At 35.4% G+C, this 22,752-nt stretch overlaps 1 protein-coding gene across 1 annotated transcript in view; it reads right to left on the minus strand.

The window, feature by feature from the left end:
• MMS22L (MMS22 like, DNA repair protein) overlaps nucleotides 1-22,752 on the minus strand; it is a 145,758-nt gene that overhangs the window by 118,140 nt on the left and 4,866 nt on the right. The window contains exons 5-9 of the mRNA XM_030809481.1: nucleotides 17,249-17,336; nucleotides 16,978-17,155; nucleotides 14,216-14,306; nucleotides 12,231-12,361; nucleotides 7,732-7,845 (exon numbers count right to left, since the gene is read on the minus strand). Coding sequence (XP_030665341.1) covers nucleotides 7,732-7,845; nucleotides 12,231-12,361; nucleotides 14,216-14,306; nucleotides 16,978-17,155; nucleotides 17,249-17,336 — 602 coding nt within the window. The remainder of the gene's footprint in view (nucleotides 1-7,731; nucleotides 7,846-12,230; nucleotides 12,362-14,215; nucleotides 14,307-16,977; nucleotides 17,156-17,248; nucleotides 17,337-22,752) is intronic.

Here is a 22,752-nt window from a genome sequence, read left to right on the forward strand (position 1 = left end):
AACTTTTAGCTGTAGTCCCAAAACCTTAGTTTACAGAATGTTACTTTAGAATATTTTCTAATTTCCATCATCTCTTCTTTAACCTATGAGTTATTTAAAAATATATTTCATTATTTCTATGCACGTGTATTTCTCCTTGAAAATCTGTCCATTTTAAATTCCTACAGTTAACACCATGTTATTAGCCACATGCAAATTTAAATTTATATTCCTGATAAAGTAAACCTTTCATCACTATAAAACAACTTAATGCTTTTTTTAGAGTCAAAATTTTTCCAGTATTTGTTTAATACGTCACTTTCTTGTATCTTTTCTATGAATTTTGAACCTTGATATATTCTGTTTTAGAATATATCCTGACAATATGTCTTTTAAATGGAGCTTTCAGTAGTACCATTGCAGGTAATATAATGACTAATATATTTAGTTTTAAGTCTACAATCTTATTCCATATTTCTATTTGTATACCTACTCTTATCTATCAACACCTCCTTCTCTGGGGTTGAATATTTATTTTTTCCCCCTCTACCTGCTTGGAAGTTAAAAAGTCTACTTTTCTTCTTTTAGTGATGATCTTAGAAATAAACAGTATACATCCAAATGTCTTGGTAAATTAATATAGACCTTTCTCTTAGAGCATACAAGAACCTTAAGACGCTAGCTCATTTATGCCCTACTCAGTTTAAATGCTACTATTACTATATGCTTTAGCTGTTTTTTAATTCCAATAAATTATATTACTGATTTATACAAAACATCTACCACTTTCTTTGCTCTTTATTCCTTCTACATGTCAGAATTCCCATTTTGGCATCACCATTCTTCTGCCTAAATATCGTTCAGGATTCCCTTCAATTTTGCTTCAATGAAAATAGCTTCATTTTACCTCACTTTTTAAAGATATTGATAGATAAATAATTTTAGGTTGACAAATATTGTTTTGATACAATAAGGATATCATTCCCACTGGCCTCCACTGTTGTTGAAAAGTCAGCTGTCCAATTGTCACTCTTTTAATGGTACTATATTGGCCAGCTGTGGCAGCTCACACCTGTAATCATAGCACCTTGGGAGGGCAAGGCAGAAGGATTGCTTGAGGTCAGGTGTTTGAGACCAGCCTGGGCAGACCAGTTAGACCCTGTCTCTACAAAAAATAAATTAGCCGGGTGTGGTGGCATGTGCTTGTACTCCCAGCTACTAAGGAGTCTGAGACAGGAGGATCACTTGAGTTCAATAGGTTGAGGCTGCAGTGAGCTGTGACCACACCACTGCACTCCAGACTGGGTGACAGAGACCTTCTCTCTTAAAAAAATAAATAAATAAAATAACACATTTTTCTGTCTGATGCTTTAAATTTCTTCTCTTTGTCTTTGGTCTTCTGTGATTCCACTGTGATGTATCTGGGTGTGTTTTTTCTTTTTATTTACCCTATGTGGGTTCACTGAATTTATCTGATTAGCTTTCATTAACATTTGAAAATTTTCAAGTCATTTTTTCTTCAAATATTTTTGTTGCTCCACTTCCTTTTTAACTATAGTTAGAAGTATATCTGACATCTTCTCTATTCTTAATGTCTCTTAACCACTCTTTCATGTTTTCCACCTTTTGTTATATTGTGCATAACAGATCTTATTCAAAATTAGCCTACTATACATTATGCAGCAATCATAAGATGCATTTAGCTGTCACATCATTTAATCTGTTTCTTCAGCTTCCTTTAATCTGTAAGAGTTCCTCAGACCATACCATTCATAACCTTGGTATTTTTAAAGAGTATACCAGTTATTTAGGTTTGTCTGACATTACACATTTTATCTTCTTTTGTGGGGGGAGAGGGTCTCACTCTGTTGCCCAGGCTGCAGGGCAGTGGTGCAAAATTCTGGGCTCAAGTGATCATCCCACCTCAGCCTCCCAAGTAGCTGGGACCACAGTCATGCCACCACCACACATAGGTAATCTTGTGTATTTTTGGTAAAGATGAGGTCTCTATGTTGCCCAGTCTTGAACTCCTGGGCTCAAGCAATCCTCTCACCTAGGACTCCCAAGGTGCTGGGGTTACAGGCATGAGCCACCACACCTGGTCTATTTTTGTTCTTCCAAGGCGTCATATTGATGGTACATGATATCAATCTGTCCTATTACTAGTTAACTTTGATTACTTGGTTAAGGTAGTACCTGCCACATTTTCTGTACTATAAAGTTATTATTTTCCCTTTTATAATTGATAAATATTATGTAAAGATCTTGGCAAACTATGTAAATGTGCTGTTTTTCATCAGTTTTGTCCACTACTTTAAGCATCCATTGAGGATTCTTGCCTGAAACAATTAACATGGAGGTTGTCAAATGGTGATTTTCTAATTCCATCATGACTCTACGTCTATTAGGAAGAGCTTCCCTTTTCCCAATTTATTTGTGTCAGTAGGGACTCACAGATTCCTAGTGAACAGATTACAATCCCTTACTATTTTGTAGCTCAACAGCAATGGAGGCCAGTGGGATGATATCCTTATTGTATCAAAACAGTATTTATCAACCTAAAATTCTTTACCTATTAATATCTTTAAAAAGTGAGGTAAAATTATTTTAGCCTATAGACCTTAATGCTGACTCTCGTGTCCTTCTGACATGTACTCATCATTTTTTGATCACTTCCTTAGTTTCTGGTATAAGATGTTTCGGGTTCATGTTTACTTTCCATGCTTCATCCTGTAATCAGCCATTTGTTCAAAGACTCGTTTCCTTTCACTACAGAATGGTTATTTTGAAACTAAGATATAGCTGCAATGTGTATACTGTTACTCAGTATCACTGCTTGTAAGCCCACCCAGTGAAAAGGGTAGGAAATGGAGGTATGCACACATACACACACACATATACATTTATATGTAGTTCTATATATTAAAAAGAAGTATTGCATACTATAACAAATTCTAATCCAACATAATGTGCTTCATGCTGGCTTTTCTTCTTTCCGTATGTGTAACTCGATTTCCCAACACAGACAAACCTGACTCCAGTTACCCACAATGTATTTATTAATTTGTCCAGTCCAAGAATACAAATATATTTAAAATTGCTAATCCTCACATAGCAATGTAAAAAACAAATCTCCTAAGTATTTACAATTCTTTATGACTCTTTTGTCTTTAGCCTTATAGTATAGTATCAAAATAGTACATTCTAAAGTTACCTGGGTTAATACTGCCGATCCCCACAAAGAGTGTAATTCATTTAAAATACATTTAAGTTCAGTTGTTTCTGTTATATTCCATTGAGTGCACCTTTCATACAGATTGATTTAATTTTAGGGCATGTGGAACATTAACATGATTCTAAAGTCAGAACTACTCAAATAATCACATCAAACCCTTCCACTCCATTTTCACCCACCCACTTCATTTTTACCCACCAATCTCAAATTTGTCTTTCCAGTATTTATTTGTGCACAATTGAACATATATATATATATATAAATACATATACACACACATTTCCTTTTTCCTAATTTCTTATACAAAAGGTAACATCATTCTATATTGTTTTGAACTTTGTTTATATCATTTAACAATACATTCTGCAACTCACTCCATATCAGTTCAGATATCTTCCTCATTCTATTGTACAACTATAAATAGAATCGTTAATTTTACGTGCCAATTTGAGCAGGCCACAGGATGCCAAGATAATTGGTTAAATATTATTCTGGGTGTGTCTATAAAGGTTTTCTGGTTGAGAGTTACATTTTAATTGGTAGGCTGAGTAAAGAGATGGCCCTCTCTAATATGGGTGGGTGCCATCCAATCAATTAGTGGCCTGAATACAACAAAAAGTCCTCCTGAGGGTAGAGAAGACTCCCTGTGCTTCATAATGAAACACTGTTCTTTTCCTGCCTTCAGACTTGGACTCAGACCGGAAATTACATCATTGGCTTTTCTGGTTTGCAGACCTTTGGACTGAGACTGGAAACTATACCATCAGCTCCTCTGGGTCTTCAGCTTGCCAACCTCAGATTCAGGACTTCTTAGCCTCCATAACTCTGTAAGCCAATTCATTATAATAAATCTTATGTATCTGTATATCCTATTGGCTGTTTCTCTGGAGAACACACACTAATACAGAATAATACTTCAGCGTACAGATACACCATGGTTTGCTCAACCACTCTTTTATATTTAAGAATTTAGATAGTTTCTACTATACTACTATAAAAACAATACTGCAATAAGTAAACGTATGCATATGCATTTTAATTTTGGAGGGTACACACTTAGAGTAAATGCCTGGAAGTGGGATTGCTAGGGTCAAAGTTACAAAATCCTTGGCTCACACTTTTTCATTGAGTCATTTTAAATGCTACATTGAGGCCTTGCTTTAAGTTGACTTTGCAAGTCTAGTGCCAATAAAATTATTTTGCTCTTATAAGTTGTTTGGTCTTTGTGCCTAGAGAACTTGGAGATTTTTTTCTTTATGTTTAGAGTGAAACAGTTTTAGTAAGACTTGTCTTCCGGTGGATTGCTTCGGGTTAATCTTTCAAATTATCCAGTAGGCCCTTTCAATATGTAGCTTTAGATCTTTTATTTCTGGGACGTTTCCTTTGATTATAATTTTTAATATTAGCTATATCACATTGTTTTCTTCTCTAGGGATTGCATTTATATGTACAGTTATTTCCTCTTTGCCTATCTTCCATCTCAACCATTTTCTCACTCTCTTCATATTTATCTCATTTTTATTCCCTTAGTTGTTTTCAACCTTTCTTCTATGTCCCTTATTAAATTTTCATTTAAGTCTATTCTCCCTTGGTCATCTTGTAATTTAGTCAATACTGATATAATTTTCCTCTTCCTATTTCTTTCCTGCATTGAATGTATTTTTTCCATCCATCCACGGTTTTCTGTCCATTTGTTTTTAACATTTGAGTATCTTATTCAAGGTGTTTTTCTATACCCCCAGATGTAGTCTGAACAATTAGACAAACTAATTCAATCTACACTGTTGTCATTTTCTTCTGTTTTATAGCTGTTTCTGGGGGAGAGGGTACCATCAACTAAAGTATATCAAATCTGTTTTCTTCTAGTAAGTTTATAATGGTCTAGTTTCATTCCATTCATTTTGTAGATTAGGACTAGCTTAAAAGATTCTTAATTCAGGGTTACCTTCTTTTGACAATGCACCAAAGTCCCATTTCTTTACTGAATTTCCTTTCCTTTTCTTTCTTCTTCTTTTTTTTTTTTTTTGGTGGTGGGAGAGGGTATGAGTCCTTTGATTTATTCTTTTTTTGGTGGTGGTGTTTTAAGACCCTAAATTTTCTGCTTTCTCTTCTGGTGCCCTTCACCACCCAATCACCAATGGGTACCATGACTCATTTTTGCCTTTTTATTCTACAGAAACTCCATGTCATGTGGACACTTCTATGTTTCTTTCTTATCATCAGTTCTCTGATCTACAAGAAAACTTTTTCAGTATCTTCACATTCTGGCAATGATTTTAAAGCAGTTCTATAACCACTGTTAGTTCTCTTCTCAATGTAGTTTTTCTCAGACTGCCCTGCCTTGTTAGAAAGGCTTGTGGTAAGAGCTTTAGAGGTTTTCTGTTTTTAAAACTGACAGTACTAAGCACTCCCATTTGCAGTTATATAATACGCATGTTTTTGTAAACAGATGACATTTGAACAACACGGTTTGAAATGCATGGGTGCACTTATACATGGATTTTCTTCCATCTCTACCACCCCTAAGATAGCAAGACTAACTCCTCCTCTTCCTCCTCCTCCTCCTTAGCCTACTCAACATGAAGATGAGGATGAAGACCTTTATGGTGACCTACTTCCACTTAATTAATGAGAAGTAAATATATATTCTCTTACGGTTTTCTTAACATTTATTTTCTCTAGTTTATCACGAGAATACAGTACAACATAATATACAACATACAAAATACATGTTAATTGTTTCTTTATGTTATGGGTAAGAATTGCAGTCAATAGTAAGCTACTAAAGTTTTTTGGGGAAGTCAAAAGTTACATGCAGTTTTCTGGCTGCATGTTGGGGGGAGGGTCAGCATGCCTAACTCCCACATTGTTCAAGTGTCAACAGTAGATACATTTGATTTTGCTGTTCTGTATTTTGTTAGAAGGTTATGTAGGGAGATGTGGGTTTAGGCATCCATCCATTTTTCTTGGCTACCCAGAATTCAATGCCTTGAAATTTTTTTTTCTTTTTTCAAGAGAGGGTCTTGCTTTGTCATCGAGGCTGGAGTGCAGTGGCACAATCTTGGCTCACTGTATTCTCGATATCCTGGGCTCAATGGCTTGAAATTTTTAATAAAATCTAGGTAACATGAACTCAGTCTGTAAACCCATATAATGGCTAGAATACAATAAAAAAACACACAGAAGCAATCTGAAACTTCTGAAAAGCACCACAGTTAAAGACAGTCGATTTTCCTTAAAAATCTAGTTGAGTTTCTAGTTCATCTTTCTGAGTGCCCAGTTTTATGGATAACTGGTGTAGTTGTATGCTACCAACTTGATCGACTCTGAACTTTATCTTCTATTCTTATACCCCATAACGCCTGAAAGCCAAAGTTCAAGTTTACACAGTTCAGCAACTGCCTGCCTCTAGGTTATGAAAAAAAATTTTTTTACTCAATAAACAAAAATATATTAAGTTTACACTTATTTGATGCTAAAATAATAATTCAAAATAAATACAGTACTTGCAAACCTACAAAACTAGAGTTGTTATTAACAAAAGATAGCAGGCCAGGCATGGTGGCTCATGCCTGTAATCCTGGCATTTTGGGAGGCCAAGGTAGACAAATCACTTGAGGTCAGGACCAGCCTGGGCAACATGGTAAAACCCCATCTCTACCAAAAATACAAAAATTAGCTGGCCACAGTGGTACATGCCTGTAAATCTAGCTACTCAGGATGCTAAGGCACGAGAATTGCTTGAACTGGGAGGCGGAGATTGCAGTGAGCTGACATTATGCCAAGGCGGAGGCTGCAGTGAGCCCTCTAGCCTGAGCAACAGAGCAAGACTGTCTCAAAAAAAAAAAAAAAAAAAAAAAAAAGATAGCAGCACCCAAACCCCCAAATTACAGAAAACTGGAAAATTTTAGAATCCATGAAAAATCAAAAGTACCATTTCATATAACATAAACCATATTTAATACCGTTTTACAAGAGACTGTTTTACTTACTTCTGCCTAGGGATACTTCTCTTTTTCAATAACCTACAGCACTTGAAATAAAATAAAGCCCTGTTCTGAAGACATGACTGAAAATGAAGTGAACGAAAGTTTCTCATCTTCCCTTTTCTGCTTCTCTTCCTCCCTCCTTGAAATTGCTATAAAATTGAGTAATAGAAACCTGTGTTATTTCTCCACAAATCTTCTAAATCTGCCATATTTCCTGACTAAAATGTTTTCTAGGTTACTAATGGGTAGTAAATACCTTAGTCTAAAAGATTTCTGATAGAACAACAACAACAAAACTGAGTAAGAGGTGAACCTTGTAGTGCTCTTAGATTTTTCATATTACTAACTTGGGGCTAAAAATAATTACGGTTAAAAATAAAGTAGATATTCAGTACTCAGTTATTGCTCTATTTGGTGGTTATTATTGCCTTATTATAAAAAAGTTAAGATTTTTCTCAGTCAAAACCATTGGATTAAATCAATATAAAGGTTAGTAACAATAACTAACACATCAATTTTCCAACTTACTTCTGAGACAGACCATTTACTTCTGTGGTCTAGAAGATGAATAAGTAGAACCCATAATTCTTTAATGCATAAACATGGACAATGGTCACTCATTAATGATTCAGAAGGCCTAACCTATAGAAAATAACCAAAATGTGTTATTTATAAGACAGCAGCAGAATTTTAAATGCCATATATCTTTCAAATACATTTAAAAGAATGATTTAGATGACTAAGAATTTATTCTCAATTAGATAAAATTACTTATTGAAAATGTGCAATTTCATTTAACTTTTAAGACAAATTTCCATTTTAAAACAAAAATTACAGATTAATTTGATTTCAACTTAAAAAAAAATTTTAATCATCTAGTCCCGTGGTCAGCAAACTTTTTCTATTTTTTTTTTTTTTTTTAGACAGAGTCTCGCTTTATTGCCCAGGCTGGAGTGCAGTGGAGCGATCTCGGCTCACTGCAAGCTCTGCCTCCCAGGTTCACACCATTCTCCTGCCTCAGCCTCCCAAGCTGCTGGGACTACAGGCGCCCGCCACCATGCCCAGCTAATTTTTTGTATTTTTAGTAGAGACGGGGTTTCACCATGTTAGCCAGGATAGTCTCTATCTCCTGACCTCATGGATTGCCCTCTTTGGCCTCCCAAAGTGCTGGGATTACAGGCGTGAGCCACCACGCCCAGCCAGCAAACTTTTTCTATAAAGGGCTAGATAGGACATATTTAAGAGTTTGTTGGCAATATAGTCTCTGTCACAACTACTGAACTCTGCCATTTCAGTACAACAGCCGCAGATACCTGGTAAGAGAAATGGACCGGGTTATATCCCAGTAAAACTATATTTACAAAAACAGGTAATGGGCTAGATCATACCTCAGGGCTAGTTTGCTTATTTTGCCCTGAGTCATCTACAACAAAAGACTGCTAATGAAAAGATTAGAAAATAAATTTTGATTCACTGTAAACAGAGTAAAAATTTTGCAAGACAGAATGAATACAGTTATTAGGAATTTATAAAGATTAAGTAATTTCTAAATTATCTACCTTTTTTTAACAAAAAAATCCTCAACAGCCCTAGATAATGCACAGAATGTTCACTGTATTTGCAAATATCGCTAGGCTTCTTAAATTCATAATATATGCAATATTTTACATAAGTTATATACACATTTCTACCCTACTACAAAGTAAAAAAAAAAAAAAGTATTAGGATGTTACTAGAAATTCTAGCCACAGCAATTATGCAAAAGAAATAAAAGGCATCTAACAGAAAGAAATAAGTTAAAATTGTTGCTGTTTGTAGATAACATGATCTTATACATAGAAACCTCCAAAGACATCACCAAAAATTATTTGAATAAATAAATGCAGTAAAGCTGCAGGATACAAAAATCAACATACAAAATACCATAACATTTCTATACAATAACAACAAACTATCGAAAAAAGAAATCAATAAAACAATCCCATATATAGTATATACCTACAAAAATAAAAATACTTAGGGATAAATTTAACCAGAGTGAAAGGCCTATACACTGAAAAATATAAAACACCGATGAAAGAAACTGAAAACAACACAAATAAGTAGAAAAAATATCTTGTGGTCATGGATCGGAAGAAATATTATTAAAATGTCCATACAACCCAAAGTGACCTACAGATTCAATGAAATCCCTACCAAAATATTTAATGACACTTTTTTACAGAAATAGAAAAAACAATCCTAAAATTGGTAGGAAATCACGAAAGGTCCTGAATAGACCCAGCAATCTTTAGCAAAAAAGAACAAAGCTCGAGGCATGACACTACCTGACTTCAAAATATACTACAAAGATATAGTAATCAAAAGTGTGCTGCTAGCACACAGACACAGAACAAAATAGAACAATTGATTTTTGACAATGATGAAAAGAGCATGACATGGGGAAAGGACAGCTTCTTCAATAAACAGGTTGGGACAACTGGATATTCACACACAGAATGAATTTAGGCCCTTGTTTCACACCACACAGAAAAATCAACTCAAAATAAATTAAAGACTTAAATGTAAGACCTGAAACTATAAAACTAGAAGAAAACATAGGGGAAAAGCTATATGACAATGGTCTGGTAAGTGATTTCTCGGATATGACCCCAAAAAGCACAGGCCATGAAAATGAAAACTGACAAATGGGATTATATCAAAATAAAAAGGAAATATCTGCAAAGCAAAGGGAAAAAAAATCAATGGAATGAAGGGAAAATCTCGAGAATGGAAGAAAATATTTGCAAACCATACATCTGCTAAGGGGTTAGTATCTTAAATATATAAGGAACGCAAACAATTCAATAACAAGAAAACAACCCAATTACAAAATCAGCAAAAAATATAAATAGACATTTTCTTTTTTTGAGACGGAGTCTCGCTCTGTTGCCAGGCTGGAGTGCAGTGGCACAATACCGGTTCACTGCAACCTGCGCCTCCCAGGTTCAGGCAATTCTCCCACCTCAGCCTCCCAAGTAGCTGGGACTACAGGCACGTACCACCATGCCCAGCTAATTTTTTGTATTTTTAGTAGAGACGGGTTTCACCATGTTAACCAGGACGGTCTAGATCTCCTGACCTTCTGATCCGCCTGCCTCAGCCTCCCAAAGTGCTGAGATTACAGGCGTGAGCCACCGCGCCTAGCTGACATTTCTTAAAAGAAGACATACAAATGGGCAAGCAGTACATGAAAAGTGCTCAACGTCACTACTCATTATGCAAATGCAAATTAAAACTTGATGAGATACCACCTCGAACCTGTTATAATGGCTATTACCAAAAAGGCAAAAGATAGCAAGAGCCAGAGAGGAAGTGGTGACAAGAAAACCCTTGCACAGTTTGGTGAGAATGTAAATTGGTACAGCCATCATGTAATACAGTATGCAAATTCCTCACAAAATTAAAAATAGAACTACCACACGCTCCAGCAATCCTACTAAGTATATTTGCAAAGAAAATGAAATTAGTATGTTCAAGAGATATCTGCATTCCCATGTTCACTGCAGCATTATTTACAAGAGCCAAGACATGGAATCAACCAAATTGTCCATCAACAGATGAATGCATAAAGAAAATGTGGTTTATATAGTGGAATACAGTCATGTGTCACTTAACAGCAGGACACGTTCTGAGAAGCGCGTCTTTAGGCTAACATGATTTATTGTACTTAAATTTTTTCAGCCTACTACTGCACACCTAGGCTATGTTGTATAGCCACCTTGTATACGCAGTCTGTCACTGACTAAAACTTTGTTACACAGTGTATGACCCTACTATTCAGCCTTGAGAAGATGGAAATACTGTCATCTGCAACAGTATGGATGAACCTGGAGGACATTATATTAAGTGAAATAAGCCAGGCACAGAAAGACAAGTAACACATAATCTCACTTATATGTGGAATCTAAAAAAGCTGAACTCATAGAAGCAGAGTAGAATGATCCTTACCAAGGGCTGTGAGGAGGATTAGGAGGGAGGTGGGGTAGATGTTGATCAAAGCATACAAAATTTCAGTCAGATAAGAGGAATAAGCTCAACATGACTACAGTTAAAAACAATGTACTATATAGTATTCTTGAAAATCACTAAAAGTGTAGATTTTAAGTGTTCTCACACAAAAAATAAGAATGTGAGATAATACATATGCTAATTAGCTATATTTAGCCATTCTACAATGTATACACATATCAAAACATGATGTATATGATAAATATAAATAATTTTGTCAATTATCACAAATAAATAAATATTTAAAAGTTATCAGTCTATCATATCTGGTTAATCCACTAATACACATATACACTAAATTGTAAAAATATTGATAATGCATAAAAAAATCTAAATTTTGAAAAATTATAAAACTCCTTTTCCCTCAATCTGACTTCCCAAAAACAGTCTTTATGCTTGTAATCTAAAATAACAGATAATACTCTAAACATTTACACTACTTAAAAATGAGCATGTTCTGTAGCACCTTTAAATCACTGTCACCATTAAACACTCCACGATAAACACAATTTAATAAAAACACATAATTTTACCCAGATTCGAGACCTTTTATGAAAACAAGCAAGAAAACCCGTTCTTAAAATGTGTGAAGTAACTTTAAGTAAGCATTTATTTCATTATTACATAACAGCAATACAATACATTATTAAAGAGCTGACCTCTACTATTTGGATAGAAATTAGGCTTCCAATGATTTCAGTAAACATCATTTTTATTTATTTATTTTTGTCAAAATAGAAAAGGCTATGTTTCTTAAAAAAAAAAAAAAAAAAAAGAAAAGCTCTAAAATACCAATTCCAGCCTGTTTTAGATGTTTAAATAAAAATTGTTTTCCCCTTCAGCTCCCAGATAATAGCAACTAAATATAAAATTAGAACATATACACCATTTTAGATTAAATTCTTACAGATTAAGGACTGAATACTGTCTTTAAGTCTCAAAAATACAAAAATACAAACAAACTCTTAAAGCATTACCTTGTCATACCTGTTGAGTGACAGGCTTATTAAATCACAAAGGAGAGTTTCACAATGTTCATCAAATAGGCTGACATTGGTTAAATTGTCACTTGCCAGATTCATAAACTGATGACCATATACAACTTGTTCTGAAAGTGTAATAAAAATAGTTTTAAAATACAGATTTTACTAAATCAGAAAGGAAAAAGTGACTGTACATCTTTAAATGATAACAAAACTAAAACATAGTTTTTAATTTTTTTTGCAAATAAAATTTGAATTTGAGGACAACCTTCGCGTATGAGCACTGATAAACATTATCTTCAAAAGTTTTTTTTTTTTTTTTTTTTTTTGAGGCAAGGTCTCACTCTGTCACCCAGGCTGGAGTGCAGTGGCGTGATCTTGGATAACTGCAAGCTCTGCCTCCCAGGTTCAGGCCATTCTCCCATCTCAGCCTCCCGAGTAGCTGGGACTATAGTCGCCCGCCACCATGGCTGGCTAATTTTGTTTTTGTATTTTTAGTAGAGACGGGGTTTCACCTTGTTAGCTAGGATGGCCTCAATCTCCTGACCTTGTGATCCACCCGCCTCGGCCTCCCAAAGTACTGGGATTACAGGCGTGAGCCACCACGCCCAGCCCAAAAGTTTCTAATTCTTCCAAGTAACATCTAATAAACTTCTCTTTTCCTAATAAGTCTATCTTTGAAAAGCATTAATGCAACACAACTTAAAAAAAAGAGAGAACAATATAAAATCTTCATCCACATTTCTAGCCAACAAAGCCTTTAAAACATTATTTTTTTAACGAATACTGATACCATGCAATTGTTTTATGGCATAAAATAGGGCAAACCAAGGTAACAGATAACCAAAATTTATACTTAAAAGAACAAGTCCACTTGAGTATTACTCTAAGAACATATTAATGTGAAATACAGAGTCCACATGAGAGAGGAAATTATATACTGGTGTACATCTTTGTATGTTTCTGTGTGTGAATATATGTAAGTATATACATATGTAGACATATATGTATGTATTTATTAACTGAAAAGCAGGTGTAGGAGTAATAGACATCCTTACAACCTAAGTGACAGGTTGCCAATGGAACTTAAAAATGCCAAAGAGCAAGATCAAGAAATAAATGGGCAACATATCCACAAGGATAAAAGATATTTATCCATAATATGTACAAACTCCTACTAAAAAAAGAGGAAAATTTGCAAAATATAATGAGTAATTAATAAAGCAAATATAGACAATAAAATGTAAAGATGTTCAACTTCACTAGTAACCAAGAAATTGCAGATAAAAAAAGCCATTTCATTTTTCACATGTTAGTTGGCAAAAAATAAAATATAATTGATCATATCAACTACTGGCAAGAGTATGAAGTAAAGGCACACTATAGTTAATGCCTATAGATCAGCAGGACTTACTATTCAGCAAAACAGCAGCATATACGTATTAAAACTACAATGTGCCACTCTACTTCCAAGAATATTTTACAGAATAACTTGTACACATATTAAAGATATATATCTATACACAAGGGTGTTCAGTGAAAAATGATTTGTAAAATCAAAAAATGAAAGTAACTTCAATGTTTAAAAATAGAAATGGCTAAATATAGTAGAACCATAACATGCAGCCTTTAAATGGATAAAGTAGAACTATAGGTACTAACATAAACAGATCGCTAAAACACTGATAATGAAAGATCACACTGAACAGTATGATGATCATGTCTGTGGTTAAAAACAACAAAATTTTACCTATGAGTTTCTATATATGTATACTAACAGATAGAAAGTAAATATGGAAAGATAAATCAAGCTGTTCCCAATAGTTATCTCCGGAAAAAAAGGAGTAAAACTTTTACTTCATACTTTGTTTACTATTTGATTTTTTTTTAAAATATCAGAAAGCACTTATTACTTATGTAATTTTAAAAAGCAATAAAAGCTGATTTTAAAAATATAAATCATAAATCCATAAACTTACTCAATTTTTCACCCAGCATGTAAAGAATTTCTAACACCAGCCAATGTATATCCAAGTGGAGATGTAAGAAATGCCATGATGGTGGAAAAAGCTGTGGATGACATTATCAACTGTGATTGAGAATTCATTAATATTTTACTAGGTATTTCATAGCATGTCACAATACTCCTCCATAAACACAAGGATAAAGAACCAATTAACCTACCACTATTCAAAAGCTCAGGGATCTTTGAAAGCAGGAAATATTTTCATCTGTTGGTTTAAGACAAACCCACCATGGGGCTGCTGAATAGACTTGTATAGTAAAGGTACCTTCCAACCAACCTCTGATTCTACTATAGCTGCAAGGCAGTAAAAGAATTTTTTAACATGTATTTTCAGAATTTTGTTTTAGAATTTAGCTAGGAAATTTTTTTTAATGTATGAGTATCCAGGAACTCTTATAAAATATTTTAACAAAAGAACTTTAGACTGTCATGTAGACATTATTGTCACCTCATTAAGAAACAGAAGTTAAAAGAGGTGAAAAAATTTACTTCTCAATTCATGTATTAGTATTCAAACTCAATTCTATCTGAGTCAAAACCCAGCACTTTCAAGTACTGTGTTATACTGGGTTATCAATAACCTTCCTCCTGTCAGCATTTAGCATCACTATAAAAATAAATACAATGACATAACATGTTCCATTAAAACAAATAGAAAGAATGATGAAGAGTAGACCTGCCTTATTAGGTATACAAACAAAATAAAATGCTACACTGACAAAACAATATTGGGACAGAAATAGATAACAAACAGCAAGAACAGAGAAGACAGAAATAAATTTATGTGGCATCTCCAATCGATGGGAAAAGTATGGGTCATTCAATAAAAAATAAGATTTTTAACTTTGCAAGAAACTAAAGTTAGACTTCTCACCTCACTGCATATTTAAAAATAACATGAATTAAAGAAATAAAAGCAACAATCAAAATATTTTAACAGCATAGATAAAACAAAAAATGGAAAATTATAACTATAAAAAATTCAAATTGACCTAGAAAGTCAGCTTACGTGATGAAAAAGTAAAGAAAATATTTGCAATACATAATTCCCAACAACTAATATATATCTAGAGAGTTCTTAAAAAATAATAAAAGAAGCTCAACTGGAAATACCAATTAAAACAAGACATTTCACATACAAGACTGTTATAACAAATTATATAAAGTCTTGAAAGATGCTTTTTATTTTATTATGCTTTTTTGTTTCAGAAAAGAACAGTTTTTTGGTGTGTGATTTTTTATTTTTTGAGGACTGTAAAGTTCCCCTGCTTTAAAAATTTAGTCTTCTGAGCTTCCAATAACCTATCTTTTCAAGTCTGCCTAATTAAAAAGCCTATGAAAGGCAAAACCTAGTTTGAGGACCCTAGTGCACAAATTTTTATTTCTGCTGCTATATAAATTATTCATTTTTATTTCTTACGTATTTGATGGATAACTAGAAAATAAAAACCAGTCCAATTTACAGAAACCAGTAAGGAAAATATCCCTCCCTCAACAATCTACTCATGAATCTTTTTATTAAATGACATAAAAGCAATTATCTATTTGTTTTCTATTGATTAGATATCTTAACTTGTAAATTCAGTTAGAACTTTATTTGCTTTTATTATTACATGTATTGATCTCTGATGAAAAAGTCAACTTGTTTCTGCTTCATTTCACAGAAATATGTAAACATTTAATTCTACTTATTTTATTTCTTGAGATAGGGTCTTGCTCTGTCATCCAGGCTGGAATGCAGTGGTGCAATCATGTCTCACTACAGCCTCGACCTCCTGAGTTCAAGGGATCTTCCCACCTCAACCTCCTGAGTAGCCGGGACTACAAGGTATGTGCCACCACACTGGACTAACTTTTTAATTTTTTGTAGAGATGGGGTCTCGCTATGTTGCCCAAGCTGGTCTCAAATCCTGGATTCAAGCAATCCTCCTGCCTCAGCCACCCAAAGTGTTGGGATTACAGGCATGAGCTACCATGCTCAGCTGTTTTTACATTTTAACAAAGATATGTTCATGAAGAGTAAATATTATTCAAAACGGTAAAGTCAAATATAATGAAAGGGGTTGAGACTTCAGGGAATCTCACTGTGAATTACCATAATTTGTTATTCATATAAGCTCCCATTTTCATATGCAGAATCTATTACTTATCTATAAGCTAGGCATGGTAACAATATAAATTTTTAAAAACCAAACTTCAGAGGGAATGATTATCACAGGTAGGAAAAAAAGAGCACAGTCAAAACAATCTTAATCACATTCCAAAAAGGCCTCAAAAGTCAGAATACACATAATGATGTGGTCTTGAAAGTGTTTTTATAAGCTGATCTTGAATCTTACTGTAATATATGATAAAAATTTTAGAAAATAAAGATTATTTCATTTGCTTTAAAATTTTCAGACATTTATACTGTCATAAATCAAGAGAGTAGCTACTGATTCAATGACTACTATGTTTTAATAACTTCATGTATATGAATTTATTTAATTCATCCAATGATTCTAGTAAGTTATAAGAATTACACAGATGGGGAAGCTGAGGTGTCATTTGCCCAAAAGCACATAACTAATAAAAGGAGGATGGGGGGCAAGAATTTCAACTCAGGCAGTCAGGTTCCAGAGCTGTAATTCTGACTAATTTCTCTCCTTCTTGAATGAATATTCCTTGTGGGGAGAAAAAGCTGATAATTTAAAAATCAAATGAAACAAGTCAAACCTTAATCTGGTTTTGATTTACAGATGCTCCTATATTAACACTGGGAAGTTCAGATAGGTGTCCAATATACAAGAGTAATCCATGAAGCTCATCAATCAACACTGAGGGAAGCTGAGCCTCCAAAGCCTCATAAGGATGGACAGGAACATGACTCTCAGCATTCTGTACTTTCAGATACCTAAAAAATAATTAGATAAAATAAACAACCAAAGTCTGTGTGAATACACACAGAAATTCACGCAGTGATCAAAATACTCATCTGATATCCTACCTGAAGATGAAAACTTTAACATAATGGAGAAATAGTACACACTGCTGTCTAATATTGTCTGCTTTGCAGTGTAGAGTTGATACCTTCCCTGAAACCAAAATAGACAATGTTAATCATAGTTCACATAATTATCATGGGCAGTGACAAAAAATGTTGTAAGCCACACCAGCAGCAATTCTCTATCTTGCAACATTTTATATTAAACATTCTCATATGGTTCTTGCTCCCCACTACTCCTCAAAAAATGCTCTTATTAAAGTCACCAATCAAACCCACATTGCCCACTCTAATGGACAGTGCCTACCCTCAAGTAACTTGCTCCCACAGTAGCACTAGCTACACCTGGCTTCATGGTGCCAGATACTGACAGTCTTCTTTCTTCCTCATGTGTCCTTTGTCCTACCTCTCTTTTATTGGCTCCTCCTCCTCAATTCTATTATTAATATGGTCTCTTCAGGACTCAGTCCTGAATCCTCTACTCTCTGTGTATCTCTTCCCACATGTATGATCTCATCAGTTCCTTTATTAATAAATGATAATGACTCTAAAAGGGTTATCTACAACCCACATCTCTCCTTTGCACTCCAGCCCTTGCATGTTAAACTGCCTAACACCTATACTTGGATTGCTCAGACAGTGCAAATAATACCTCCTTTGATTTCTTTCAAAACCTGTTCATGCTGCCCTTGTTTTCAGCATTTCATTAAATGGTGCCACCAGTAGCCTATGTGGTTCTTGATTCTTCCATTTCCTTTAACCTCATATCTAATCCTTCAGAGTCCTATTAAGTTTATAACCAAATATACATTGAAACTATCCATTTTCCCTATAAACACTTAAACCACCACAATAGCACTCTTCACAGGTCTTTCCATGCTCTCTTTTGTCCCCCTATACACTAAGTAAAAAATCTGCTTAAAATGTATATCAATTTATCCTGTTCCCAAGTCAAAACTCTTGAAAGAATACCTACTATATTTAGAATAAAATCAAAGCTCTTAATAATAATTTATAAAGCTCTGAACAACCTTTTAATAGTTGCTGTCTTTCTCCCAACCTCACTCCATGTCAGCTTTTCCCTCACTTACTTCAGCATTTATATCAGCAATAATTATCTAGGTAGTTACTATGGGCAAAACACTGATAATCATTATAGAGAGAATGAGTAAGAGACAGTCTAGTAAACAAAAGCAAAGAAAACATGATGAGAATTATAGGCTATAAATTTACAGCCACACTAAACATAAAACTAAAGTTTAATTCAAATGAACAATCATGGCCACTACTTTGGCAGAATAGAAGTATAAGTGTGAAGCAGTTGTGTAAATACCTCCATATTAAACTGCATTTTTATGGCTTTATTTCACCCATAAAAAGTCATATCATCCCAATTTTCACAATTCTCGGCCCATAAAGGCAGTACTCTCTTAAACATAACTGCAGTGAACATCTGCATCCAGGCAAGATGGAGTAAAATAATCGGACTGCTCCATCTCCCACTGTAAAACTGAAAACCATAAAAATTACGTCAAGCAAGTTTTCAGGCTCTGGACACAAGACAATATAAGATTGCTCTCCCAGAGAGAAACTGAGCCCTACAACTGAACCAGTTCCCCACCTAGAGACAGTTTCCAGGCTGCAATATGAGGAAGAGAACCCAAATACAGCCCAACTCACTCTCTGAGATGAGGAGATATGGGATCCAAGTTTAGGGAAGCCCAAATTTGCAGGGCAAAAGTACCCAAGAAGAAAGAAGCTATACAAAATAGAGTTCTGGAAGGGTAAAGAAGGGTCCCTCTGAGATTTAAGTATTGATCTGTTCAAGCATGAAAAATATTACCCAAGGCCAGGGAGAAACACCAAAAAACAATTCCCTATAAAGAGTACACAAGCCAGGGAATAGTTCAAGTTCTCACCAGCAAGCATGAAAAAAAATCTCATAACAGACTAGGCATGAGAAAGAATTCTCAAAAGCCTTACTAGGCTAATTTACTAGGCTAAATTAACATTAAAGGCTGCTTTTTAAAAGTCCTACAAAAATTTAAAACAAGCCTCAAAAAGAGCCACTGGATTACAGCTACACAACAGTGAGCCAGAACAAAATTCAACATCTAGTTTAAGGAATAAAAATCCAGAAAGCAACAATGTGAAACCCACGATGTTCATCTAACAATAGAACATTACTATATATTCAAAGAAGCAGAAAAATATATCACAGAATCAGAAGAAAAACTAATCAATACAAATAGTTTCGGAAATGACAGTGATAAAAGAATTATTGGCTGGGCGTGGTGGCTCACGCCTGTAATCCCAGCACTTTGGGAGGCTGAGGCAGGCGAATCACGAGGTCAGGAGATCAAGATCATCCTGGCCAACATGATGAAACCCTGTCTCTACTAAAAATACAAAAATCAGCTGGGCGTGGTGGCATGTGCCTGTAATCCCAGCTACTCGGGAGGCTGAGGCAGGAAAATTGCTTGAATCAGGGAGTCAGAGGTGGCAGCAAGCCAAGATGGCGCCACTGCACTCCAGCCTGGTGACAGAGCAAGATTCCCTCTCAAAAAGAAGAATTATTAATAGCAGCAACAACGGTGGTTATAATGTATACTCCATATATTCAAGATGGATGAAAACAAGCATGAAGTCAGAAACGGAAGACATTTTAAGAAATCCATAAGGAATGTCTAGAGAAAAAAAACACACACACACAATAGCTGAGACAGGGTAACACCAGCAACTATATTTAAGCAGAGCTCTTGGCTGAGTGTGGTGGCTGATATCTATAATGCTAGCACTTTGGGAGGCCAAGGTGGGAGGATCACTTGAGCCCAGAAGTTTGAGACCAGTCTTAGCAACATAGTGAGACCTTATCTCTACAAAAAAATAAAAAATTAGCCAGGCATAGTGGTGTGAGCCTGTAGTCTCAGCTACTTGAGAAGCTGAGATGGAGGATCTGCTTGAGCCCAGGAGGTCAAGGCTGAAGTGAGCCATGATCGCGCCACTGCACTCCAGCCTGGGTGATGGAGTGAGACCCTGTCTTGAAACAGAGAGAGAGAGGGAAAGAGGGAAAAAAAACAGCTATCAGCAAAACATATGTCATTATGTATGTTATTCTGCCTCAACTGGAAATTAACCCTGGAAGCATAATGACTAGAACAAGAACTATACTCACCTGGCAGTAAGTAACTACATAGGGACTTCTTGGCACAGCTGAGGGCCAAGGGTAGCTACACAAGTTAATGAACACAGCTACATGGCAGGGACATGTACATGTATGGATAATATTTAACACCACTAACTTGTCCAAAATCTGTCATTAAAAGCCTTTTTTAAGCAACAAAAACAGCCAAAATGTCAGTGTAACAAATAACCATCTTAACAAATGGTCCACTGCAGTGGTTTCAGGTTAATAAGTGTAATAATAATAATCTATCATAATAAATGCCTTCCATGAACCCAATTTACTTAAGTTATTCTATGTAAAAGTATTTTGGTTCTTTCCACTATAATCTTTTAGTGGTTCCACAGGAGTTCCAAAATAAAAATCATACTCTCTGTCATGGTTTACAGAGCCAACTCTGCTTTCAAGCCTTCCAAATTCATCACTCACACACATTCTGATCCAACCATATGTAATTAATATTTAATCCATGCTCTCTAAACTTCTATGTTTGTACACACATCATGTCTTTGTTTATACAGTTTTTTTTTTTTTCTGCCTGGAATTCTTCCTGTCCGAAAAACTTTCCCCAAATCTTCTGCCTAGCTAATTCCTTCCCATCTGTGAAGACCCAGACCTGGCACCATTTAGTGACAAGCTCACAGACAGACAAAGCCCTTGGTTTCCACAGGAGCTTGTACATTCCTTTATCACCATACCTTTTCATTTACCAAGGAGACGTATGCTTGCATGTCTAGCTGTCTACACAACTGCAAACTCATCAGCAGCATATTTTTCCTCTTTGATTTGTCAGTACCTTGCAAAGTACCTGGCATGAACCAGGGACCCATCAGACGATAATGAAACAATAATACGTAACATTTACAAATCACGTAACATACTAAGAAAACAAAACATATAAAACAGCCTAAAAGCTGATACAACTAGGCCATGGTATCCCCTACTGAAAATAAACAATTTTCATAAAACATAAAAAATAGTCCAGGCACGGTGGCTCACGCCTGTAATCCCAGCACTTTGGGAGGCCGAGGCGGGTGGATCACAAGGTCAGGAGTTCGAGACCAGCCTGACCAACATGGTGAAACCCCACCTCTACTAAAAATACAAAAATTATCCAGGTGTGGTGGTGTGTGCCTGTAATCCTAGCTACTCAGGAAGCTGAGGCAGGAGAATTGCTTGAACCCATGGGGCCGGAGGTTGCAGTGGGCCAAAATCACGCCACTGCACTCCAGCCTGGGTGACAGAGCGAGACTCCATCTCAAAAAATAATAATAATAATAAATAATAATGATACAGGGCCACTCCATTAAAGTGAAACAAGATAAAAACAAAACCTCTGTAACCATGTCTGAATACAAAACATGGCACTATGCAATCACACACACTCCAAACAAAACACACGCACACAAAAAAATGAACAAAAAAACACATCCTCCCTCTTCCAGTGACCAGGACAATACTTTTTTACTAATTACGACCCTCCCTTTGTTTGTCTCACCTCCTAGATAAAAATTGAAATACCCACTCTTCAAATTGCCCCTGCTAATTAACAGCATCCAATCCAGAATATAGCCTTATCCCCCTTAAGCCCTACCGAAAATCACCAGAATGAGCCCCAAACATATCACAAGTCCCTTCCTACTCCCTCTTACTGACAAGCCCCAGCTTTTCCTCATAATGTGTATTTTTCCCTTTTTCATAATCTAATAAACCTCTGTTTGACCAAAAGTGTTCCAGGTAGTCTGGTTGCTAGGCATCACTAATGGTAGACACCGTGTTAAGCACTTAACACGCTCAACAAAGTTAGAACTATTACTTGATGTAAGACCCACAATTAGCTAGGGTTGGAAGCCAGGGTGACAAAGGCCATGATTCTAAACACTGCACTGCACCAAAATTACTAGAAAGGAGAAGCAGCCAGCCTGCACTAAAACACACTGCCCTTCAATTCCCTTTACTACCTTAGCTATACATGCGGTGGCTCATGTCTGTAATCCTAGCACTTCAGGAGGCCAAGGCAGGCGGATCACTTGAGGTCAGGAGTTTGAGATCAGCCTGGCCAAAATGGCGAAATCCCATCTCTACTAAAAATACAAAAATTAGCTGGGGGTGGTGGCAGGTGCCTATAATCCCAGCTACTTGGGAGGCTGAGGCAGGAGAATCACTTGAACCCGGGGGGCAGAAGTTACAGTGAGCTGAGATTGCACCCTTGTACTGTAGCCTGGACAAAAGAGCAGAACTCCATATCAAAAAAAAAAAAAAAAAAAAAAAAAAACCAACTATACCAATCTAAACAAAAGAAAAAAAATCAGTGATCCATTAA

This window comes from Nomascus leucogenys, chromosome 3 (genome assembly GCF_006542625.1).
Source record: "Nomascus leucogenys isolate Asia chromosome 3, Asia_NLE_v1, whole genome shotgun sequence".
In the NCBI taxonomy this organism is placed as follows: domain Eukaryota; kingdom Metazoa; phylum Chordata; class Mammalia; order Primates; family Hylobatidae; genus Nomascus; species Nomascus leucogenys.